At 42.5% G+C, this 23270-nt stretch overlaps 1 protein-coding gene across 1 annotated transcript in view; it reads right to left on the minus strand.

Annotated features, from left to right (window-relative positions):
* Positions 1–23270, minus strand: part of LOC126236746 (nucleolar pre-ribosomal-associated protein 1) — a 171466-nt gene that overhangs the window by 58820 nt on the left and 89376 nt on the right. The window contains exons 11-12 of the mRNA XM_049946281.1: positions 20437–21618; positions 12835–13167 (exon numbers count right to left, since the gene is read on the minus strand). Coding sequence (XP_049802238.1) covers positions 12835–13167; positions 20437–21618 — 1515 coding nt within the window. The remainder of the gene's footprint in view (positions 1–12834; positions 13168–20436; positions 21619–23270) is intronic.

Genomic DNA, 23270 nt, shown 5'->3' on the forward strand with positions numbered 1-23270 from the left:
CTTTACTGTTTGTTCTTCAGCTAGAGATTGATAGACAGCTTGATGGATTGCTTAGGCATACTACTGGCTAACTTCAGAGGCAATAAAATTGTATAAAATGTGAAACATCTGAGACAAACACAGCACTTTTGAGGTGACTGTTAATGTAAGTGGAAGGTGATTCACATGTATGTAGAGTTTTTCTTTTTAATTTGTAAACTCAAGACTATATTGTTATGACACATTTAGCCAACGGAGGAAGACAAACTATTTGAAATTCCATTGTCAAGGAAAACAGTGCAGTGTGTGTATGTTGGGCTGCAGAGGTAAAAACTGATGAATACTGAACACTAGTGGTGTTCTCGATGGAAAAATGATTCATCTATCAACGATTAGTGCCCTATTTTAAGCCTTGTTAAAGTTTCTTTGACTTTATCTATCCTTGAGGGAAGCAACACCATGGTTGGGCCACTGGCTCTGCTGATCATAGCCTCCCCCCTCAAATTCTTCTTCCTACTGATAATAAATGATCACGTATCTTAACATGTGAGAACACGTAGAATATCCCTTGCAGAATCATGGTCTACCTTATGTATCACCACTTTCCTGGCAAGCTGCAAAATAACACTTGATTTCCTCTTTCTCCACAGCTAGAGAAGAGTATCATATAGACTTGAATCTCTGCTGATTACTTGTACAGACTGGTTTTAAAGGTATTTAGAGTCTCAGCTATAACAAAGAATTGTACCCTATAAGTACATCTCATTGTCTCCTGGGATTTCAAAATACTGAATGTGAACCTGTATCAAGCATTGGGTCTGTTTCCCCACAACCTGTAGTTGCAGAATTTAATGCCTTTCAATGCACTGCCTTTAAATAATCAAGGCATGTCAACCATGCAAGCATTTCACTGGAAGGGAAGCCTGTGAACCTTTTCACATTCTTAAACTGAGATGTGTAATTAATAAGGTGATGAGACTAATTTTAAGATCACACTCCAATATCTCGTATGTACCAAAGTTTACATTATTTTTACACTATTTTATTGTCAGATGACACTGATGGATAGTTCATACAGGATGCACAGTAAATAATAAATTTATCTAAGAACTACAGGAACAGAAAGAAAAGACCATATGAAAATTGGTTCACAGATGTGGAGATGCATATGGGTGTTACGTTTTAAAGTTGTATCAGGAGTCTTCGAGACAGAAGAAAATTACCTGTAAGATGTGGTAAAGTCTATTGCATTGTCACCTTCAGCAGTGCCAGATTGCTGAAGGTAAAACAATGTCCCCTAAAGCCACCACACTGAAAGCAGTTATGGTGTTTATGAGGAACCTAAGTTGAGTATCTGATGTAACTTTGCTTTCTCTGACTGGTCTTACATATATATTCACTTGTTTGTTATATATATATAAAAACAAAGATGATCTGACTTACCGAACGAAAGCGCTGGCAGGTAGATAGACACACAAACAAACACAAACACACACACAAAATTCAAGCTTTCGCAACAAACTGTTGCCTCATCAGGAAAGAGGGAAGGAGAGGGAAAGACGAAAGGATGTGGGTTTTAAGGGAGAGGATAAGGAGTCATTCCAATCCCGGGAGCGGAAAGACTTACCTTAGGGGGAAAAAAGGACAGGTATACATTTGCACACACACACATATCCATCCACACATATACAGACACAAGCAGACATATTTAAAGACAAAGAGTTTGGGCAGAGATGTCAGTCGAGGCAGAAGTGCAGAGGCAAAGATGTTGAATGACAGGTGAGGTATGAGTGGCAGCAACTTGAAATTAGCGGAGATTGAGGCCTGGTGCTTTCACACGTGGCTCTCCCTTTGATCGTGTACACCTTCCGGGTTACAGGACTGGAGTAAGTGGTGGTGGGAGGGTGCAAGGGACAGGTTTTACACCGGGGGTGGTTACAAGGGTAGGAGCCAGAGGGTAGGGAAGGTGGTTTGGGGATTTCATAGGGATGAACTAAGAGGTTACGAAGGTTAGGTGGACGGCGGGAAGACACTCTTGGTGGAGTGGGGAGGATTTCATGAAGGATGGATCTCATTTCAGGGCAGGATTTGAGGAAGTCGTATCACTGCTGGAGAGCCACATTCAGAATCTGATCCAGTCCCGGAAAGTATACTGTCACAAGTGGGGCACTTTTGTGGTTCTTCTGTGGGAGGTTCTGGGTTTGAGAGGATGAGGAAGTGGCTCTGGTTATTTGCTTCTGTACCAGGTCGGGAGGGTAGTTGCGGGATGCGAAAGCTGTTGTCAGGTTGTTGGTGTAATGCTTCAGGGATTCCGGACTGGAGCAGATTCGTTTGCCACGAAGACCTAGGCTGCAGGGAAGGGACCGTTTGATGTGGAATGGGTGGCAGCTGTCATAATGGAGGTACTGTTGCTTGTTGGTGGGTTTGATGTGGACGGACGTGTGAAGCTGTCCATTGGACAGGTGGAGGTCAACATCAAGGAAAGTGGCATGGGATTTGGAGTAGGACCAGGTGAATCTGATGGAACCAAAGGAGTTGAGGTTGGAGAGGAAATTCTGGAGTTCTTCTTCACTGTGAGCCCAGATCATGAAGATGTCATCAATAAATCTGTACCAAACTTTGGGTTGGCAGGCCTGGGTAACCAAGAAGGCTTCCTCTAAGCGACCCATGAATAGGTTGGCGTACGAAGGGGCCATCCTGGTACCCATGGCTGTTCCCTTTAATTGTTGGTATGTCTGGTCTTCAAAAGTGAAGAAGTTGTGGGTCAGGATGAAGCCGGCTAAGGTAATGAGGAAAGAGGTTTTAGGTAGGGTGGCAGGTGATCGGCGTGAAAGGAAGTGCTCCATCGCAGCGAGGCCATGGACGTGCAGGATATTTGTGTATAAGGAAGTGGCATCAATGGTTACAAGGATGGTTTCTGGCGGTAACGGATTGGGTAAGGATTCCAGGCGTTCGAGAAAGTGGTTGGTGTCTTTGATGAAGGATGGGAGACTGCATGTAATGGGTTGAAGGTGTTGATCTACGTAGGCAGAGATACGTTCTGTGGGGGCTTGGTAACCAGCTACAATGGGGCGGCCGGGATGATTGGGTTTGTGAATTTTAGGAAGAAGGTAGAAGGTAGGGGTGCGGGGTGTCGGTGGGGTCAGGAGGTTGATGGAGTCAGGTGAAAGGTTTTGTAGGGGGCCTAAGGTTCTGAGGATTCCTTGAAGCTCCGCCTGGACATCACTTTGTATGTGGTGTTGTCTGAAAGCTGACGCAGTCCCTCAGCCACATACTCCCGATGATCAAGTATCACGGTCGTGGAACCCTTGTCCGCCGGAAGAATGACGATGGACCGGTCAGCCTTCAGATCACGGATAGCCTGGGCTTCAGCAGTGGTGATGTTGGGAGTAGGATTAAGGTTTTTTAAGAGGGATTGAGAGGCAAGGCTGGAAGTCAGAAATTCCTGGAAGGTTTGGAGAGGGTGATTTTGAGGAAGAGGAGGTGGGTCCCGCTGTGATGGAGGACGGAACTGTTCCAGGCAGGGTTCAATTTGGATAGTGTCTTGGGGAGTTGGATCATTAGGGGTAGGATTAGGATCATTTTTCTTTGTGGCAAAGTGATACTTCCAGCAGAGAGTACGAGTGTAGGACAGTAAATCTTTGACCAGGGCTGTTTGGTTGAATCTGGGAGTGGGGCTGAAGGTGAGGCCTTTGGATAGGACAGAGGTTTCGGATTGGGAGAGAGGTTTGGAGGAATGGTTAACTACTGAATTAGGGTGTTGTGGTACCAGATTGTCTTGATTGGAATTTTGAGGTTTTGGAGGGAGTGGAGCTGGAAGTGGGAGATTGAGTAGATGGGAGAGACTGGGTTTGTGTGCAATGAGAGGAGGTTGAGGTTTGCTGGAAAGGTTGTGAAGGGTGAGTGAGTTGCCTTTCCGGAGGTGGGAAACCAGGAGATTGGATAGTTTTTTGAGGTGAAGGGTGGCATGCTGTTCTAATTTGCGGTTGGCCTGTAGGAGGATGCTCTGAATAGCCGGTGTGGATGTGGGAGAGGAAAGATTGAGGACTTTTATTAAGGATAGGAGTTGACGGGTGTGTTCATTGGCTGAGTTGATGTGTAGGTGAAGGATTAGGTGTGTGAGGGCAATGGATTGTTCAGTTTGGAACTGGTATAGGGACTGATGGAAAGAAGGGTTGCAGCCAGAGATGGGAACTTTAAGTGTGAGGCCTTTGGGGGTTATGCCAAATGTCAGACAAGCCTGAGAAAATGAAATATGCGAGCGTAATCTGGCTAGGGTGAAGGCATGTTTGCGGAGGGAATGTAAATAAAACTTAATGGGGTCGTTGTGGGGGTGTTGTGAGGGTGACATGGTATTAGAAGGTGGAAAGTGTAACATGAGGTTGAAATGAAAATGAAAGATAAAAATATATGGGGAGAGATGAAGGTGAACTAGAACGCAACTGGAGATCTGGTATGGAAAAAGGCGAAAAAGTGTTGGTTAAGTTGATCCTGTGGTGAACTTGGTTTGGTAGACCGCGATGTGCATAAAGCTTAGGTGGTTGTGTTGCCGCTAAAACACGTTGAAGGATGGAGAAATTCGGGAAAATTTCGAAAAAACGTGTAAATGTATTAAAAGGAGTGGTGTTGTGGTGAAAGATTACGAAAATGGGGCTAACAAATTGTCTGACGAAGAAATAATGACGTTAAAACCTGTGGGGAGCGGCTAAAAATGATCAGTGATGTGCGAAAAACGGAAGTGGAAATATAGTGAAAGTTATTAGAACTAGCCGAAATGGTTGTTTTATACGTGAAAGCAGCTGTTATTGAACTAGAAACGGTGAATTTTATAGCAGCGGTAGTGTTGAAAGCGGAAAATAAAATTTTTTTGGTTATGGTTTGGAAGTGGGTTACGTATTATTGAGTATATATAGGCGGGATAAAATTGTATAGTAGATTACGGTAAAAAGGGGAAGGTGAATACAAAGTGAGACTACTGGTAAAAACAGAAAGAGAATGGAGTGGGGAGGATTTCATGACCTCACCTGTCATTCAACAACATCTTTGCCTCTGCACTTCCACCTCGACTGACATCTCTGCCCAAACTCTTTGTCTTTAAATATGTCTGCTTGTGTCTGTATATGTGTGGATGGATATGTGTGTGTGTGTGCGCGAGTGTATACCCGTCCATTTTTCCCCCTAAGGTAAGTCTTTCCGCTCCCGGGATTGGAATGACTCCTTACCCTCTCCCTTAAAACCCACATCCTTTCGTCTTTCCCTCTCCTTCCCTCTTTCCTGATGAGGCAACAGTTTGTTGCGAAAGCTTGAATTTTGTGTGTATGTTTGTGTTTGTTTGTGTGTCTATCGACGTGCCAGCGCTTTCGTTTGGTAAGTCACATTATATATATATTTTTCTGAGTACGTTTCCTGAATAATGAAATATCTTAAATAATGAAGAAACAACTGTGTTCACAAATCATATAATATTACAGACTTAGTTAAAAAGCAATCTTACTACGAGAGTATAAATAGAGGAAATGAATTAGGGCTTTATTAACTGCCTTATGTAGCTGAGGTCACTGATGCATGCCTGCATGGAGGTGCTCAATTTGGAGGTAGCTGGTTTGAATATTCGTGGTAGAAAAAAATCTTTACAACCGGTATTTGGCGGGTAAAAAGACAAAAGAAAGAAGGCAATATGAAGTTTATCATCAGAAGAGGATAATACTTGCTAAGTAGGTATAGCAGTTATTGTTTGTGCTGGTTGTTTTAAAGTACGGTAGTTCGACAATGGATGCTTGTGGGAGAAAGAGCATGACTGATGAGAACAATTATGTACTGATAGATTAACCAAACTAAACAAAACAGATTATGTTCTAATAAGAAGTGTTATCAGTAAGATAATAAGAAATTTAATGAAGGGTTAATACGGAAGTTTCCATATAAGCTGCAGTGCCAGTACAATGCAGTTGGCAATGACAAAGCAGCTCATTCAATTGTATAGGTGTGCAAGTGTATTCTGTACAAGTTAACTCTCAGGGACAACACCATCTGTAAGCTTGGCTATATGTTCAATCATTTTTCTGTGCCTATGGACCACCAAACATAGAGTTTACTTCTTTCATTTCTCAGGTTGATGTATCACCTAGTAAGGATTACTTTACATTATCATATTTATACCAGCACAAATCTATTTGTAATACCAGCAAAATAACCATTTCTTAACAGAAACTATGGAAATTGTAAACAGATTACATCCTAGAGTGTGGCGCAATGTGTAGTATGAGTCCATCTATCTGACAGTATATTTGTAAAGTGATAAACCAATAAATCTTTTTATTAGCTTGCATGAAGTCAGACAATGGAAAATCCAGGATGGAGTGTAACAGTATTATGAAAAGGATAGTTGCTACTCACCATATGGGGGAGATGCTGAGTTGCAGATAGGCACAACAAAAAGACTGCCACAAAATAAGCTTTCAGCTAACAAGGCCTTTGTCAAAAATAGACACACACACACACACACACACACACACACACACACACACACACACACACACGTGCACGCACACACGCACGCACGCAATTCACATACACACGACTACAGAAGCCACACAGCTGCCAGAGGCTACAATTTTGTGTGTGTGTGTGTGTGTGTGTGTGTGTGTGTGTGTGTGTGTGCGTGCGCGCGCGCGTGTTGTCTATTTTTGACATAGGCCCTATTGGCCCAAAGCTTATTTGCGGCAGTCTTTTTGTTGTGCTTATCTGCAACTCAGCATCTCCCCTATATGGAGAGTAACAACTACACTTTTCATAATATTGTTACACTCCATCCTGGATTTTCCATTGTTTGAAATTATAAGACAGGAATTTTGGCCCACCTTCCTTCAGGAGATGAAATACAGGATACCCATTAAAGAATGTACCAGTTATAAATTTTAATATTATAAACGGTAAGAGCTGCAAAGTGTTGGTTCAAGGTCACAATTGAAAAGTAATTCCAACAGTTTTAGATAAGCAAATGTGAAGGTACTGCTTTGTTGTTTTATCGTTTGCAGCACCACATATACGAAATGGCAACTTCTGAACATAAAGCATTTTGTTATCAGAAGTTTGCTAGGAGTGAATCTGTAATTTCAATGTGTGTTTCATTTAATTGTGGTCTCTCATGTGGCAAAAACATCTGCCAATGGTATAGTCAGTTCGAAACAACTAGATGTGTGTGAAGGGAAAAGCATTGGGGGGGGGGGGGGGGTATGTTATAACTTTGCAAGTTAAATGTTGTAGCAGGAAGATGACTCTTGGCCATGGGGTGTTCAGTGATGAGGCAACATTTCATCTAAGTGGAAAGGTAAATACCCACAATATTTATATCTAAGGGTCAGAACATCCTCAAGAACCTGTACAATATCAAAGAGATTCCCCAAACTTGAACACTTTCTGTACTATGTCTCAACATCGAGTGTATGGGCCATTTCTTTCAGACGGAGCATTAGGCAATGATAGGGGAAAGGAATACATCAGAAGATAAATGGGTAGCTTTGAGAGATTAAATAGTAAGGCAGCAGAGGATCAAACAGGTAAAAAGACAAAGCCTGGTGGAAATCCTTATATATTACAAGAAATACTGAATTTAACTGATGTAAAGAGAGAATATAAACTTGCAGAAAATGATGCAGGCACAAGGGAATACAAACATCTAAAAAATGAAATGAGAGGAAGTGCACAATGGCTAAGCAAAAATGGCTAGAGGACAAATGTAAGAATTTAGAAGCACATTTCGCTATGTAAATAATAGATATCACCTACAGGAAAATTAAAGAGGAAAAAAGAGAGACAGCTTTATGAACATCAGGAACTCAGATGGAAAACCAGTAATAAGCAAAGAAGGGAAAGCTGAAAGGTGGAAGGAGTATATAGAGGGTCTATACAAGGAAGATTAACTTGACTGTTGTTGTTGTGGTCTTCAGTCCTGAGACTGGTTTGATGCAATGTGTTTGAGACAGGCAAAATACCCTCAAATGCCAAGAAGAATGTAATAATGACAATTCCAAAGAAAGTAAGTTCTGATAGATGTGGATATCACCAAACTATCATGAATTCTTTACAGAAGAATGGAAAAGCTGGTACAAGCCAACCTTGGTGAAGTTCAGTTTGGATTCTGGAGAAATGTGGGAACTTCTCAGGTGTTACTGAATCTACAACTTCTCTTACGAGATAGGCGAAAGACAATTCTACATTTGTAGCCTTTTTACACTTATATAAAGCTCGACAACGTTGAGTGGAATACTCTCTTTGAAATCCTGAAGGTAGCAGTGGTAGAATACAGGGAGCGAAAGGCTATTTACAACTTGTACAGAAACCAGATGGCAGTTATAAGAGTCAAGGGGCATGAAAGGAAAGCACCAGTTGGAAGGGAGTGACACAGAGTTGTAGTTAACCCTGATGTCATTCAATCTATACACCAAGAAAGCAGTAAAAGAAACTGATGAAATAAAACTTTTATCCATTCTGGATTTGGAACTCTGCGATTGTCTTGTTAAAGGTTTCAGTAATTACTGCAACCAATCACTGTTTTTTCTTCAATTTTTATTTATTCATGACCGGTTTCAAATCGCCTGGCGGTTCATCATCAGATGATACAATTTAGTTTGGAGTATTGTGGGGGTCGTGCATCTGTGGCAAATACAGAGATGGAAAAGAGAGCACTGTATGTGGAAAGAAAATTACGACTGTAAGATTAATTTGATGGTATTACTCACTGTTTTCATTCTTGTGGCAGACACTGCTCCAGAAAACATAATGTGTGCTTACCAGTATTATTAAATATCAAGTGAAACAGGCAGTTTTCCACTGATGGCGACTCCCCCACACTTTACAAAATATAAACAAACCAAAGAGTGTGGCTGTTGTATTCAAAGAGTTTTGTGGAGGCATTTGTAATAAAATATATATTTATTACATTACTTTCTTTATAAAAATTATTATTATGATTTTACATTGCAAAATTTCTTATGCTATTTACAAAATCTACACAAAATGTTTAGGACAATATTTCTGGTAGTGGAGTTATGTTTGGCATGTTTCTCATTGCTCAATAAACTGGATAGTATACATATGGGGAGGGGAGGGTAGTGGGGAAGGGGGAGGGTAGGGAGAGATGGGAGGGGGGAAGGAAGAGGAAGAGAGAGAGAGAGAGAGAGAGAGAGAGAGAGAGAGAGAGAGAGAGACAGGGGGGGGGGGATGGATTGTGTGTGTGTGTGTGTGTGTGTGTGTAAAAAGAGGTAAAGAGGATGGTGTTTAGGTGTGGTGGTATGAGCAAGGTGGGGAATGGGTATGGGAGTGAATGAGTACAGCATTTATTGGGTTTTCAAATTTAAGGGCTCTTTAAAATTTTGGAAGAATGAGTTGTTTGCTAAATCAATTTGTTCATTTAAGATGGTGTGGGGTGTTTTATTGTTATGTATGAAGATACTAATTGTTCCAAGAGGTCCATTTATATTCTTTTGTCTACAGTGTGTAGGATGTGGAGGTTGGTTTTTATATCTGTGATGACTATTCTGGGCTAGATGGGCTGCAAAAGTGGATTTATATAACTTTTTTAAATTTTTTACACAGACTGCATCAGTTTGCTCTTTGTATCGGATTTCAAAATTTCTTCCTGTCTGTCCTATGTAGTAGCAAGAACAGCTGTCACAAGTTAATTTGTATATACCTGATTTGTAATATAGTGGGCTGGTTGTTTTAATGTTGTGAATTATTTTGTTTTGTATTTTGTTGTTTGTGTGGAAAATAATTTTGACTTTGTGCGGTTTAAATAGTTTTGCAAGTTGATATGATACATTACCAAGGAAAGGCATACAGACATTATTAGTTTCTTTTGGTGCTGAGGAAAGGTTTGTTTATGGTTTATGCTTAATTTTCATTTTCGCACCCAGTTTGTCAACTGTGGTTGGGTCATATGCATTATTGTGGGCTATTGTTTTTAAAATGTTTAGCTTCTTGCTTTTTATAGCAGGTTCAGCATGAACTTTATTTACACGGTTGAGTGCTGGTCTGAAAAATGCTAGTTTATGCTGATTTGGGTGGCATGATGTATATTTATTACATCTGTTGTGGTGAGTTTCCTGTAAATTTCAATTTGTATTTGGTGTTGTGACATCTTATGTTTAAGCCAAGAAAATTAATTTCCTGTTGTGTTTGGTGTTCAACAGTAAACTGTATTTTGGGATGTATATTATGCAGTTTAGTGTTTTTGACGTTTTCTATTACAGTTGTTGTTCCATTGTATAGTAAATGTGTCATCAACATAGCATTTGTAATAAATGACTTTGGTTTTTCCATTGGATTATCTTTAAAGAATTTGTTTTCCAGATCATTAATATAGATGTCAGCTAGTAGGACAGCTAAACCGTCTTTCTGAATATAGATTTTGTTATTAACATACGACAGGCAGGAAGAAATTTTGAAATCTGATACAAAGAGAACACTGATGCACTCCATTTAAAAAGTTAAATAACCTCCACATTCTACACACAGTAGACAAAGGAATATTAATGGACCTCTTGGAACAATTAGTAATCTTCATACATAATAATAAAACACCCCACACCATCTTAAATGAACAAATTGATTTAGCAAACAACCCATTCTTCCAAAATTTTAAAGAGCCCTTAAATATGAAAACCCAATAAATACTGTACTCATTCACTCCCATGCCCATTCCCCACCTTGCTCACAAACACCATCCTCTTTACCTCTTTTTACACACACACACACACACACACACACACAATCCATCCACCCCCTCCCTCCCTCCCTCCCTCTCTCTCTCTCTTCCTTCTCCCCTCCCATTCCTCCCTACCCTCCCCTTTCCCCACTACCCTGCCCTCCCCATATGTATACTATCCAGTTTATTGAGCAATGAGAAATATGCCAAACATAACTTCACTACCAGAAATATTGTCCTAAACACTTTGTTGTAGATTTTGTAAATAGCATAAGAAATTTTGCAATGTAAAATCATAATAATAATTTTTATAAAGAAAGTAATGTAATAAATATATATTTTATTACAAATGCCACACAAAATGAAAAATGAGCAAAGAACATTCTCTGCCTCCACAAAACTCTTTGGATACAACAGCCACACTCTTTGGTTTGTTTATATTTTGTAAAGTGTGGGGGAGTCGCCATCGGTGGAAAAGTGCCTGTTTCACTTGATATTTAACGATACAGGTAAGCACACATTATGTTTTCTGGAGCAGTGCTTGCCACAAGAATGAAAACAGAGAGTAATATCATCAAATTAATCTTACAATCATAATATTCTTTCCACTTTTTCGTCTCTGTATTTGCCACAGATGCACGACCCCCACAATACTCCAAACTAAATTGTATCATCCGATGATGAATCACCAGGCGATTCGAAACCGGTCATGAATAAATAAAAATTGAAGAAAAAAATGGCAATTGGTTGCAGTAATTCCTGAAACCTATAACGGATGAAATATTTGGAGTAAAGTTCAGGGAGAAGGAATAAAAACTTTGAAGTATGCCTCTGACGTAATTTGTCAGAGACAGCAGAGGACTTGGAAGAGCAGTTGAATAGAATGGACAGCATCTTGAAAGGAGGATATAAGATGGACATCAACAAAAGCAAAACATCCATTTGGTTATATGTGCTGCCAAAAGAAATAATGATGACTGAAGTAGAGAGGATACAAAATGTAGATGGCTATGGCAAGAAAAGTGTTTCTGAAGAAGAGGGATTTGTTAACGTCAAATATAGATTTGAGTGTTAGGTAGGCATTTCTGAAGTATTTGTCCGGAGTGTAGCCATGCATGGAAGTGACATGTGGACGATAAACATTTTAGACAAGAAGAGAATAGGGGTTTTTGAAATGTGGTGCTACAGAAGAATGCTGAAGATTAGAAGAGTAGATTGTGTAACTATTGAGGAGGCACTAAAAAGAATTGTGGAGACAAGAAATTTATGGCACAACTTGATTAAAAAGAAGGATCAGTTGACAGAACACATTCTGAGACATCAAGGGATCACCATATCACCAATGTAGTATTGGCAGAGAGTCTTGGGGGGTTTAAAGATCATAGAAGGAGACCAAGAGAGAAATACAGTAAGCAGATTCAGAAGGATGTAAGTTGCAGTACTTATTCGGAGATGTAGAGTCCTGCACAGGATAAGAGTAATGTGGAGAGCTGCATCAAACCAATCTTCACACTAAAGACCACAAAAACAAACAACATGACCATAAAGTTCATAAATGAGACACCTCCACTGGAAACTGAAGATATTTCTGTTATAATAACTACTGAACTGTGCATGTGTATTTTGTGGACCATGTTAATGCACATGTTCCTTTACAGCTTTGTTCGGTTCTCTACAAGCAATAATTTTTCTTCATGCACTTCAAAATTTTATTCCCAATTGTTGTTTACAGTTATTTTAACATTTCTCTTTCCTTTTGAAGCCTATTTATAGCTTGTAACCTGACTGTCAATCAACCTTAGTTCTCTTTTGATAACTCCTTGTTAGTGTCAATTCCTTCTTACTCATCTCATTCTTGTTTGTTTGCATTTAAATTCCACATACTTTCTCTCTCATCATTACTTCCCTCCCTTTCCAGTTCTAAACCACAAACTTTTCTACTCAAATTGATGTGTCCCTTTTCTATCTCACCACATTTAATTTATTGTTGTATATGAGTACACATTAAAATGAATACATACTATAAAAGTATGCAATGAAGTTTTCTGTCAGGACACAATCAGTAATGTATGTATCTTCATCTCTTTGGAGAAAGAAGAAACATTTTACACAAAAAATTAAACAAATAACTGTAAACAGTATCTTACCGAAACACTTATCCAACACTAATGTTACACCTGGAACATTAGTAAGCATCCATGACTTAGCTTTACTTGGCTTCTTAATGCTTTTGTGAATATCAGGACCATGCAACTCATAAAGTTTTCTAAGAAACTCATCATCTTTTGACATTTCATTTTGGACATGACTGGAACATGTCAGTAATGAGAAAACAAGAGATGCACGCTGTAAAATGTCCATCTTCTTCAATGCAGTTCTTCTGAATGATGACAGAAAATCTGGATTGTGCCTGAGAAGTAAAACGGAGAGCATGGTGGCAGAGTCCTTTGAATGTTGCTTCAAAAGGAATTTGAAGAATGCTGTAAATGAAATATAAATTTCGAATAACAATCAACAGTAAACAGGAAAAAAATGACTTAAGAGTTTTTTTTAAGGGCACAACTAAAATATCTTTTGTGTTAACATATTATTACTTTCAAACACCAAACAGTGTATGGTAATTATATTGAAATGATCTAAAAAAAGTCATACCATTTTACAGTGAACTTCATGCAGATAAAATTTTTTCTGTTATTAACACATGGTAATTTAAACAGGAATTTATGTAGTCCAAAGTAACATAGAAAGAAGGTTAAGAGTTTCACGTCTTATCAATGTCAATAGAAAAAAAATTGAAAAATGTGAGTTTGTTGATGGATCTATCCAGCCATTTACATGAAATGATTAAAAAAAGATCATGTAAAACCTGAATCAGAAAGGCTGAAGATGGATCTGAAGCCTGTTCCTTGTTAACACACCCTTAACCTTCCCACCAACTCCAAGAACCAGTTGCAAAAAAATACTCTCCATCCCCAAAAGAGCACCCAATATCATCTCTGACTGGAGCACCTGATTCAAGTCTTTTGCCAAGGCTCCAACTATTGAAGATAAAATTTTATTTTGGCTGTACAGTGTAGTAACACGGTTCACACTTTCTGTCGCACTTCACTTAGCGTAGACCGGGAACTGTGTCCTAGGCATGCCCGATCTGAACTGACTGGGCACGGCCCATGCTGCCTGAGTTGTTGTTCCACCAGCACAGGTCGTTTCTGAATTCTCGCGTGCCCTCTGGTGGACGGGACTCTACTTGCGGCAACTACCGTCCGTGACGCGCCGTGCCGATGTGCGCCTCCCGCGATCTTTCTGATGGCTATGGCACTCCTCCTCCTTTGGGAGGGTGAAGCCACTGTGATCCACTGCATCAGAAGGTGGAGCGTCAGGCAGGAGCAATGACCTCCACGTCCATTGGAAGGCTGGACTCGAGGGGATCTGCCAACCCTCGAGCCGGAACCTTCGAATACGGCTGGAAGTGACCCACACGAAGAGGCTCCCGTCGTCCCACCACTGGAACCCGGGACAGAACGGGAGACAAGCCGTCGAACTCCGGATCCTGGTCCACCTCGGGAGGGGCAAGACTCAGTGGCGGGGACGATGGGAAGGGATGGCCACAGGTGAACCAGCCTCCTGAGAAACTGGGCCTGCGAGGGGGGCCGGCTCTCGCTGGGGCATCTCTAACGATGGCAATGCCGGTGCTGGAGCTACTGGAGGCAGCAAAGGCTGAGAACTATCGCAGTGCGGCGGAGTCAGCGGGGAGAGGCAGTAACGTCCCCTGAGAAACCAACACGGGTGCCGGCAATGGGGAAGCCGATGCCCGAGAGGTCGGAGGGTGGGTGCCCAAACGTGGACGTAGCTGATTTTGGTGACGATGTACCACCTGGTCCCCCGCCTGCAAGGTATAGAGCTGGCGGACATTTCGGCGCAGGACCACTGCCGGTATCCAACGTGGATTGCGACCAAACCCACGTGCCCAGACCGACATACCCAGTGGAAAGCCAGGTACTCCATTTTGCAAAGACTGGCGAGGACTAGGCTGGAGGAGGTGCAGCAGAGTCCTAGGTTGGCACCCGTGGAGGAGCTCTGCGGGGCTGCGTTCTCCCATTGGTGTGGTACGGTATGCCGTCAGGAAAAATGTCAATGCCCCCTCCGCAGGAAATACGTGCACATATTTTTTCATCTGCGTCTTAAATGTGCACACCATGCGCTCAGCTTCCCCATTCGATTGTGGATGAAAGGGGGGAGAGGAAACGTGCCGAATACCGGAGTGCCTACAAAAATCCTGGAAGGTCTGCGAAATAAACTGAGGTTCATTGTCCGAGACCAGGGTGACTGGCAGACCTTCCACAGAAAAGATTTTTGCTAGTGCCTGGATTGCAACTTCTGAAGTGGTTGAGGAGCAGCGAACCACATATGGGAATCGGGAATAAGCTTCAATGACAATGAGCCATAAGCCATTGAGAAACGGGCCCGCAAAATAGATGTGAAGATGTGGCCATGAAGAGAACGCTGCCCTGGGAGATGCATGTTGGCTCGCACACTGGGAACAGGTAGCCACCAAGTGCTCAATTTCTCTGTCAATACCGGGCCAGTACACATGTCTGCAAGCCAAGGTTTTAGTATGGGAAACACCCCAGTGCCCCTCATGTAATAACGTGAGGACCTCCCTTCGTAAACTTGCAGGAACAACCACGAGAGGAGCTGTATCATCAGTAGCCAGAAGGAGAACTCCTTCCAAGACCGAGAGGTGGTCTCGTAGAACAAAATAATTACGAAGAGGGTCCGAGGCCCGGCCTGGAGGTCTGGATGACCACCCCTGCTGAATTAGGCGAACAACTTGCCGGAGAACCGGGTCAGCTGCCGTTTCCCTGGCGACTCTAGAACTAGTGATCGGGAAGCCATCAACCGCTTGGTGGGACGCCACATGCAAATGAAAACACATAATCTCCTCTCGATCGAACTTAGGATCCGGGCCCACCGGAAGACGGGAAAGAGCGTCGGCGTTGGCATGCTGTCCGGTAGGGCGAAAATGTGGCATGCTGTCCGGTAGGGCGAAAATGAATGTCATAATGGTACTTAGAGAGGAACAAGGCCCAGCACTGTAGTCTGTGGGCCGCCCTATCCGGAATCTGAGAGGTGGGGCCAAATAACGATATTAACGGCTTATGGTCATTGATTAACTGAAACTTCATGCCATACAAGAAAGGGTGAAACTTGGTAACAGCGTAGACAATGGCCAAAGCCTCTTTTTTCCACCTGGGAGTAATGGGCCTGCGTGGGACTAAGAGTTTTAGATGCAAACGCCAGTGGTTTCTCGGAACCATCCGCGTTGCGATGGGCCAGGACCGCCCCCACCCCATACTGCGAAGCATCTGTAGCCAGGACCAACGACTTATGGGGGTGAAAAGTAGCCAAACAAGGCGCTGATGTGAGGAGACCCTTCAAAGAAGTGAACGCTCGCTCGCATGCAGGCGACCAATCAAAAGGAACACCCTTTGCGCAGAAGGCAGTACAGGGGCGGGCTATGGTGGAAGCCCTGGGAATGAACCGGTGGTAACAGGCAATCTTGCCTAAAAAAGCTTGTAAGTCCTTCAGCGAAGCGGGCCAAGGAAGGTCGTCGATACCTTGGACCAAACTTCCTAGTGACTGGACGCCGTGCCGAGAGATGGTGTAGCCCACATACTCAATGGATGGTTGGAAGAAGTTTGACTTGCGCGGGTTGCAACGCAAGTCCACTGACCTGAATTTGAGAAAGAGGGTGCGAAGATGGTGCAAGTGTTTCTTCGTGCTGCGGCCTGTGACAATTACGTCGTCCAGGTAATTAATACAATGAGGGATTGTCGACGTGACGTGCTCAAGATAACGCTGGAATATCGCCGGGGCACTGGATATTTCGAAGGCCAACCGCTGGTATTGGTAAAGGCCAAACGGGGTGTTCACGACCGCCAGCCGTTTGGAGTCCTCATCTGATGATAAGCCTCCGAAAGATCGATTTTTGAAAAATATTGTCCTCCCGCCACGGCGGAGAACAATTCATCAGCACGAGGCAAAGGATAGGTGTCCACCACCAATTGGGAATTAATGGTGGCCTTGAAATCGCCACAAAGACGTAATTTTCCCAAGGGTTTCCTGACAATAACGAGGGGCGAAGCCCACTCACCAGAAGAAATGGGAAGAACGACCCCTAGGGCTGTCAGCCGGTCTAGCTCTTCTTTTACCTGAGGACGGAGAGCCAAGGGAATTTGCCTCGCGTGTAGAAAATGCGGGCGAACCGACACCTTCAACGTTAAGTGAGCTTCAACGTCTGAAACACACCCCAGGCCCTCCTCAAAGATATCCGGAAAGTCAGTGATCAAAGATTCCAATGATTGATAGGGAACGTCTTCGGAGACCAACTGTATGGTGTCAGCGATAGAAAAACTGAAAGCTTGAAAGGCATCCAAGCCAAAAAGGTTAGCGGAGCTCACATCACTGACAACAATAAAAGTAATAGGCTGAGTAACTGATTTGTAAGTCACATCGGTAGTGAATTGACCCAGTAGGGGAATGAACTGTTTACCATAACCGCGTAGATGCTGGTGAACTGGTGCCAATGGGGGTGACCCAAGGTCGGAATAAGTTTGTGCATTCAACAAAGAAACGCCGCGCCCGTATCTACTTGCAGTTGTAGTCGGCGCGACCGAACCGACACCTCGATAAAGAGTTTGTGTGCTGATGCGTCGGGAGCCTGGCCCGATGAAACTTCCTGAATGTCAACGTCCATGTCCTCTGTACCTGCGTCCTTCGATTCTTTTGAGGCTGAGCGGCAAACTTTAGCAATGTGTCCTTTTTTATTACATTTGCGACAAACGGCCCAATGCTGGGGGCACTTTGACCGATCATGATGTATACAGCACAACGCACAGGACGGTAACAGGGGCCGGCGGCCAGAACTCTGTTTACACGCCGTGCGGGAGCGGCCGTAACGGCCGGATTGAACCGCTCGCACATCGTCCACCCCGGACGCTGTGGACGTGCCGCCCTGAACGCCGTGATGTCGCACCATGCTTTCAGCTGTTGACCTGCAGCGTGAGAGACTTCATACGATTGAGCAATGGACAGGACTTCCTCAAGGGAAGGGTCTTCTAACTACAGGGCCCATTGCCGGACCTCCCTATCAGGGGCCGAACGAACAATGACATCGCGCACCATAATGTGGGCATACGACTCTCGCAACTGCTGTGTGACAAAACGACACTTGCGACTAAGACCGTGCAGGGTAGCGGCCCACGCCCGGTAAGACTGATGGGGCTGTTTCTTGCATTGATAGAACTTGACCCTAGCCGCCACAACATGCGTGCGGCAGCGATAATAGGAAGACAGCAATGAACACAATGTGTCAAAAGACACGGACAAGGGTTCCTGCAATGGCGCTAGCTGCCGCAAAACTTGATACAGCGAGGGAGATATCCAAGACAAGAAAAGAGCACGACATACCTCCGAATCAGCAACATGAAACGCCTGGAAATGTTGCCGAAGGCGATGTTCATATGCGTCCCAATCCTCCGCCATCTCGTCATACGGGGCCTAGGACACAGTTCCTGGTCTACGCTAAGTGAAGTGCGATGGAAAACGTGAACCGTGTTACTATACAATTGGCGACGAGTAGGGTCGTTCTTTCGCGTGTTGCGTCATTGTTCCGGTTTCGCAGCTTATCCACGGCATGGAGGATTTAGTGCGGGTTTTGGTTGAGTAGCAGACGGAGCTCATGGCAACCACGAAACAAGTGCTTCCGGCGTGCCCTCTGGTGGACGGGACTCTACTTGCGGCAACTACCGTCCGTGACGCGCCGTGCCGATGTGCGCCTCCCACGATCTTCCTGATGGTTACTGCATACAGATAATTAAAAAACCTGATGGAACTTTAGAGCACAAAGTCCACAGATGGCCTACTAACATAGATAGATGCCTTCATAAAAATTCCAGTTATCATCCCAAGCAGAAAAGAGGAGAGATCAACATATCCGTGCACTGTGCTAAAATAATCTGTGAATAAACATTATGTGAACAAAGAGTTTGGACATTTAAGAACTACTTTTAGAAGAAACAACCATTCTTAAAAGGTCAGGAGTATCTAGTAAAAAAGAATCAACTAAAGGGGAAGTTTTCCCCTAAATCATATAAACAGTCACAGATTGCATCAGTAGATGCTGTGAAGAGACAGCATCAATAGCGTTCAAACCAACAAAAAAGGCGCACAAATGTTTGGCCAATGGAAAGAACCTATGTCCACCTTTTGTCAAAGCAGAAGTATACAAAATCCCTTGCACATACTCTGAATTGTGCACAGAAACTACAAAAAGAACACCTGGCTTATGGAACACAGGAGCAATTGTCTCTGGGAAATGTAGCAGTAGATAATGTACTTGGACCAGTGAACTACAGAATTTGGTGCTTCGATACTACAGTTTTACCAAGATCCCAGAATTACTATGCTAAGATGTACGGAGGCCATAGAAAATCAAAAGCAGAAAAACAATTTAGACAAACCATGGGTCTTAATGCTAAATAAAGCAAACAACCCGAACTGTACAGCACTGTAAGCTCCGTAACGCATATCGGCGCAACTTGACAATCTTAGGTAGCAATCTGATGATGTCAAAACCTGATCGCTGCAGTTCAGCTTGCTGAGCTTATTTAAGTTTGAAACTTGCTATCTGAATTTTTATAGCCTCTGGTGACATCTCCAGCATACAGAGACAAAACAGTAAGCACACAAATATGCCTTACCAGTGGCAATTTTTAAATTTCTGCACACTATGTTGGACAGAACCTGTTACTACATGATGAAAGTACTTGAAGAATTTGAGTGGCCTCCAAACTTTTCAAGAAGTCTATCCAAACAAATTATGCAAGCATGGTAATTACCAGATTACCATCTATGCATCGGACACTGGCCAACACCTCTGTCGACAGCCACTAGGAGGTGGAGGCTACTAGGAGGCAACACGGCGGCTGAACAACAGTGTAACGCAAACTACTGCGCAGGCACATTCAGCACCCCCTGCAACATACACCTATGTAGGTGAGCACTAATCATCGCTCACTCTCATTCAGCTCTGGCTCTGCGTGTGACTCACTTCGTCACTGAACTGTGTTTATGTTTTTCTTGCTATGCACCACCCTGAGGATTGTGCTTGCACTATTTTCTCTTGTGCTTGAGATCCGAAAATATATTTTTCCTAACAGTGATGGCATGTTTTTATGTTGAGTTAGTTGTTGACTTTTATTTTCCTATAATTCAGGAGACTTTCTCTCATGTTGTTAAAACAGACAAAAGAATTAGTTTTAAAGCTACTGAGTTCTAGTTTCCATGAAACTGGTTTTCTCTGAAGTAATATCAGAATACAATACAAAAGAATAATATAACTTTTTAACTTAGGTATAGATTCCTAGAGAGATCACAAGTAAATGTGCACAATCAAGTTACAAAGGAGCCTGAAAAAAGAAGAAATGGAATAAACTAATGTAAATACTGCTACTATCTTCATGTCACACAAATGAAATAATTTTAAAATTTAAAAAATTCCGTATAAATTAATCTCACACACATTGCACTCGTATCATAGTACCTAACATAAATGAATTAACATGTCTGCAGTTGATGAGTAACATATTTACTATGAAAAAACACAAAACATGCTACACAAAGGTGCTCTTTGTCTCCGAGCGATAAACATAAATGGAAGCAAAAACTTAAAAACTGATCATACGTACACTGTGGAAGGGATCCAATAAGATGAGGGCATTCTGAAAGAAGCAGTCTGATGCTGTCCTGAATTCCCAAAGTATTTGCTTTATCAGATGTAGTCATTAAAAATTCAGCCAATGCCGCTATAGACGAACCTGCCACCTGGCCACATTTCAAATAGGCAGCTTTCTTAAGAAGGTATTCCAATAACTTCTGCCACTGAGGGAGACAAATGAGTGGTGAAAGAGCTACTGCATCCAATAATGAAGCAACTTCATGATGTTCCAGTGTGAAACAAACTAGTATGTTTGACAAATCTCTTGCAAACTCTGTGGATCGCTTTCTCTTGCTTGATGTTTGCCTCACTATCTCACTCATAAATTTCATTTTTAGTGGATCAAGAATGTTGCAGAGATTAGATTTATTTCTCACAAAACAATTTGCAGAGGACATTAAGAAACATATTAAATCTGTCATCAGCATATCAGACTGCTGCTGGTCATTGCACAGTGGATTAAACATTTCAACAACATTCTTGTTTCTCAAAGCTACTTTCAGACACTTCTCAACAACAAACTCTTGAGCTGCACTGGCTGTTTCAAAAACAACACAATCTATGGATGACAAGCCACTTAACTGTTCTGGTTGCTCTAGTTTATTTGCTATCTCCATAAGATGCTGAAGAGTGTACTTGCATTTTTCATATACCACAAGTGTAAGTGCGTTGTGCATAGCAAGACGACTTGCATAAAACAGTGTCTGATCAAATAAAGACATTATCAGTTCTGGATCATCATTTACTTCCATGGAATCAAAGAAATTAACAATAGCTAATGGCTTCTCATCAATGTGTGTGTCAGTTTTCAGTAGCTTTTTGCTGAGCTTTCTTAATGGACAAGAAGGTGGAAAAGGCTTTCCAAGTGGGTGGGCTGCTGGTGACTTGAACCAACTGTCAATATAGCTCACAACTGCTGGTGGCAAGCGGCAGTGAGGCATATGTACCAAGGAAGAAAGCAATGAGGGAGAGGCCTGCTGGTGAAATAGACACACAACAACATGTGACAGGAAATATGGAACAGCACCTACACAATCTTCATCAGAGTCTTCTTTTCCTGTAAACAATGCTGCTACAAGCAGAAGACTTGAAGATTCATGGTTCTCCATTGTTCTGGCCATGCAGGTAGTGGTATGGTGATCTTCCATTAGATCTGAAACAATTAAAAAAAACTATATATAAGTGCTGCATAAAAAAGAAGTCATTATACACTAATGTCTGTGAAAATTGTAACACCAAGGAGACATATGATTACAGTGAAATTTATTTCACAGATTATGCATATGACAACACACCAATGGTTTGAATTACAAACCTGTATATACACTCTGACTCTCAGAATTCAGTATGGTTTGAAGCTGCCATATGTTGCAATCAGGGCCTCTAGACACTGTAGCATGGAACGATGACCTAGATATGCTGTTGGGGAACACACTGCCACAAAATTTGTAGGTGTGTCCACAAAGCATCAACAGCGATTGCTGGAGGACTACACTGAAGAAACTGCCGACTGACCATATGCCAGAAATGTTCAATGGGCGACATGTCAGGTGAGCGATTGCTGGAGGACTACACTGAAGAAACTGCCGACTGACCATATTCCAGAAAAGTTCAATGGGCGACATGTCAGGTGAATATACAGAAAGAAGCCTTGCACATTCCTTGTCACAGGTGACCAGACATTACAGCATGTGGGGCTGCCTGGAGGAGGAGCCTCCAGCACTAAAACCTCCTTCATGCAGCAGTTGCTGCTGCTCAAAGTAACATCGTTACATAAGAGGCAAGATCACATACTATAACCAGTAGCACCCCAAAACACCTTACTTGGTTTTAATCCACTACACCGCTCAAAAATGCAATATGCCAGATTGTGTTCACCACAGTGGGTTCTAACACATACATGGTATTCACTGTAGGCGAAGTCAAAGTGGGAGTCTTCCAAAAAACACCATATTTTGCTATTCAGCAAGCCACTGGTACACATCCCCATTGCAGTCTAAGGTGATGTTGCTTTCTGGTCAATGGAAGCCAACGTAATGGAATGTATGGCACCAGTCCAGCCCACAACATATGGCATCGCAATGTCGGCACAAGTGCAATGCTCCAAGATCAAGCCCAACACTGCGGACCGAGTTGTTCTTTCTGTTACGACCATGGGAACAAGATGGTGGTTATACAATTGAGTGGTCCAGTACCCACTCATCACTGTATACAAACCTCTTGCATCCAATGGGTCTTACACACACACACACACACACACACACACACACACACACCACTATCATAGCAGCATGCCCTGTACAAGCCGTAATGTCACAATATGACAAACCCATTTGCTGTAGACCAATCATTCTCCCCATTCAAACTCACTCACTCATGCTGATATTGGATCCTTTAAAATCAACAAGGCATATCAGCACTTGCTTTTACATTTGCAATTTGTTTGGTGGCTTTGCACTGGCTGAGAGTCTCCCAAAAGAGGGCATTACTGGGCCTAGGTGTATGGTCCTTCTCTGCAATCTTAGTCAATTAATATGATTCCACTGTTCTATACATCCTCAATTTTGGAGTGATTCAGACCATTTTTCTGGGTATCACAATTTTCACAAACAGTAGTGCATAAACACGGTAAGGAAACTTCTAGCAGAATGTAAATAATTTAGGAGTAAAGGAGACGCCTCAGTGAATAGAGAGAACATTGGGTCATTAACAGGCAAACAAAAACTGGAAACTTTGCTAACTTTCAGACCAATCCTTTAATGAGCTAGAGGACACACACACACACACACACACACACACACACAC

Source organism: Schistocerca nitens, chromosome 2 (genome assembly GCF_023898315.1).
Source record: "Schistocerca nitens isolate TAMUIC-IGC-003100 chromosome 2, iqSchNite1.1, whole genome shotgun sequence".
Classification (NCBI taxonomy): domain Eukaryota; kingdom Metazoa; phylum Arthropoda; class Insecta; order Orthoptera; family Acrididae; genus Schistocerca; species Schistocerca nitens.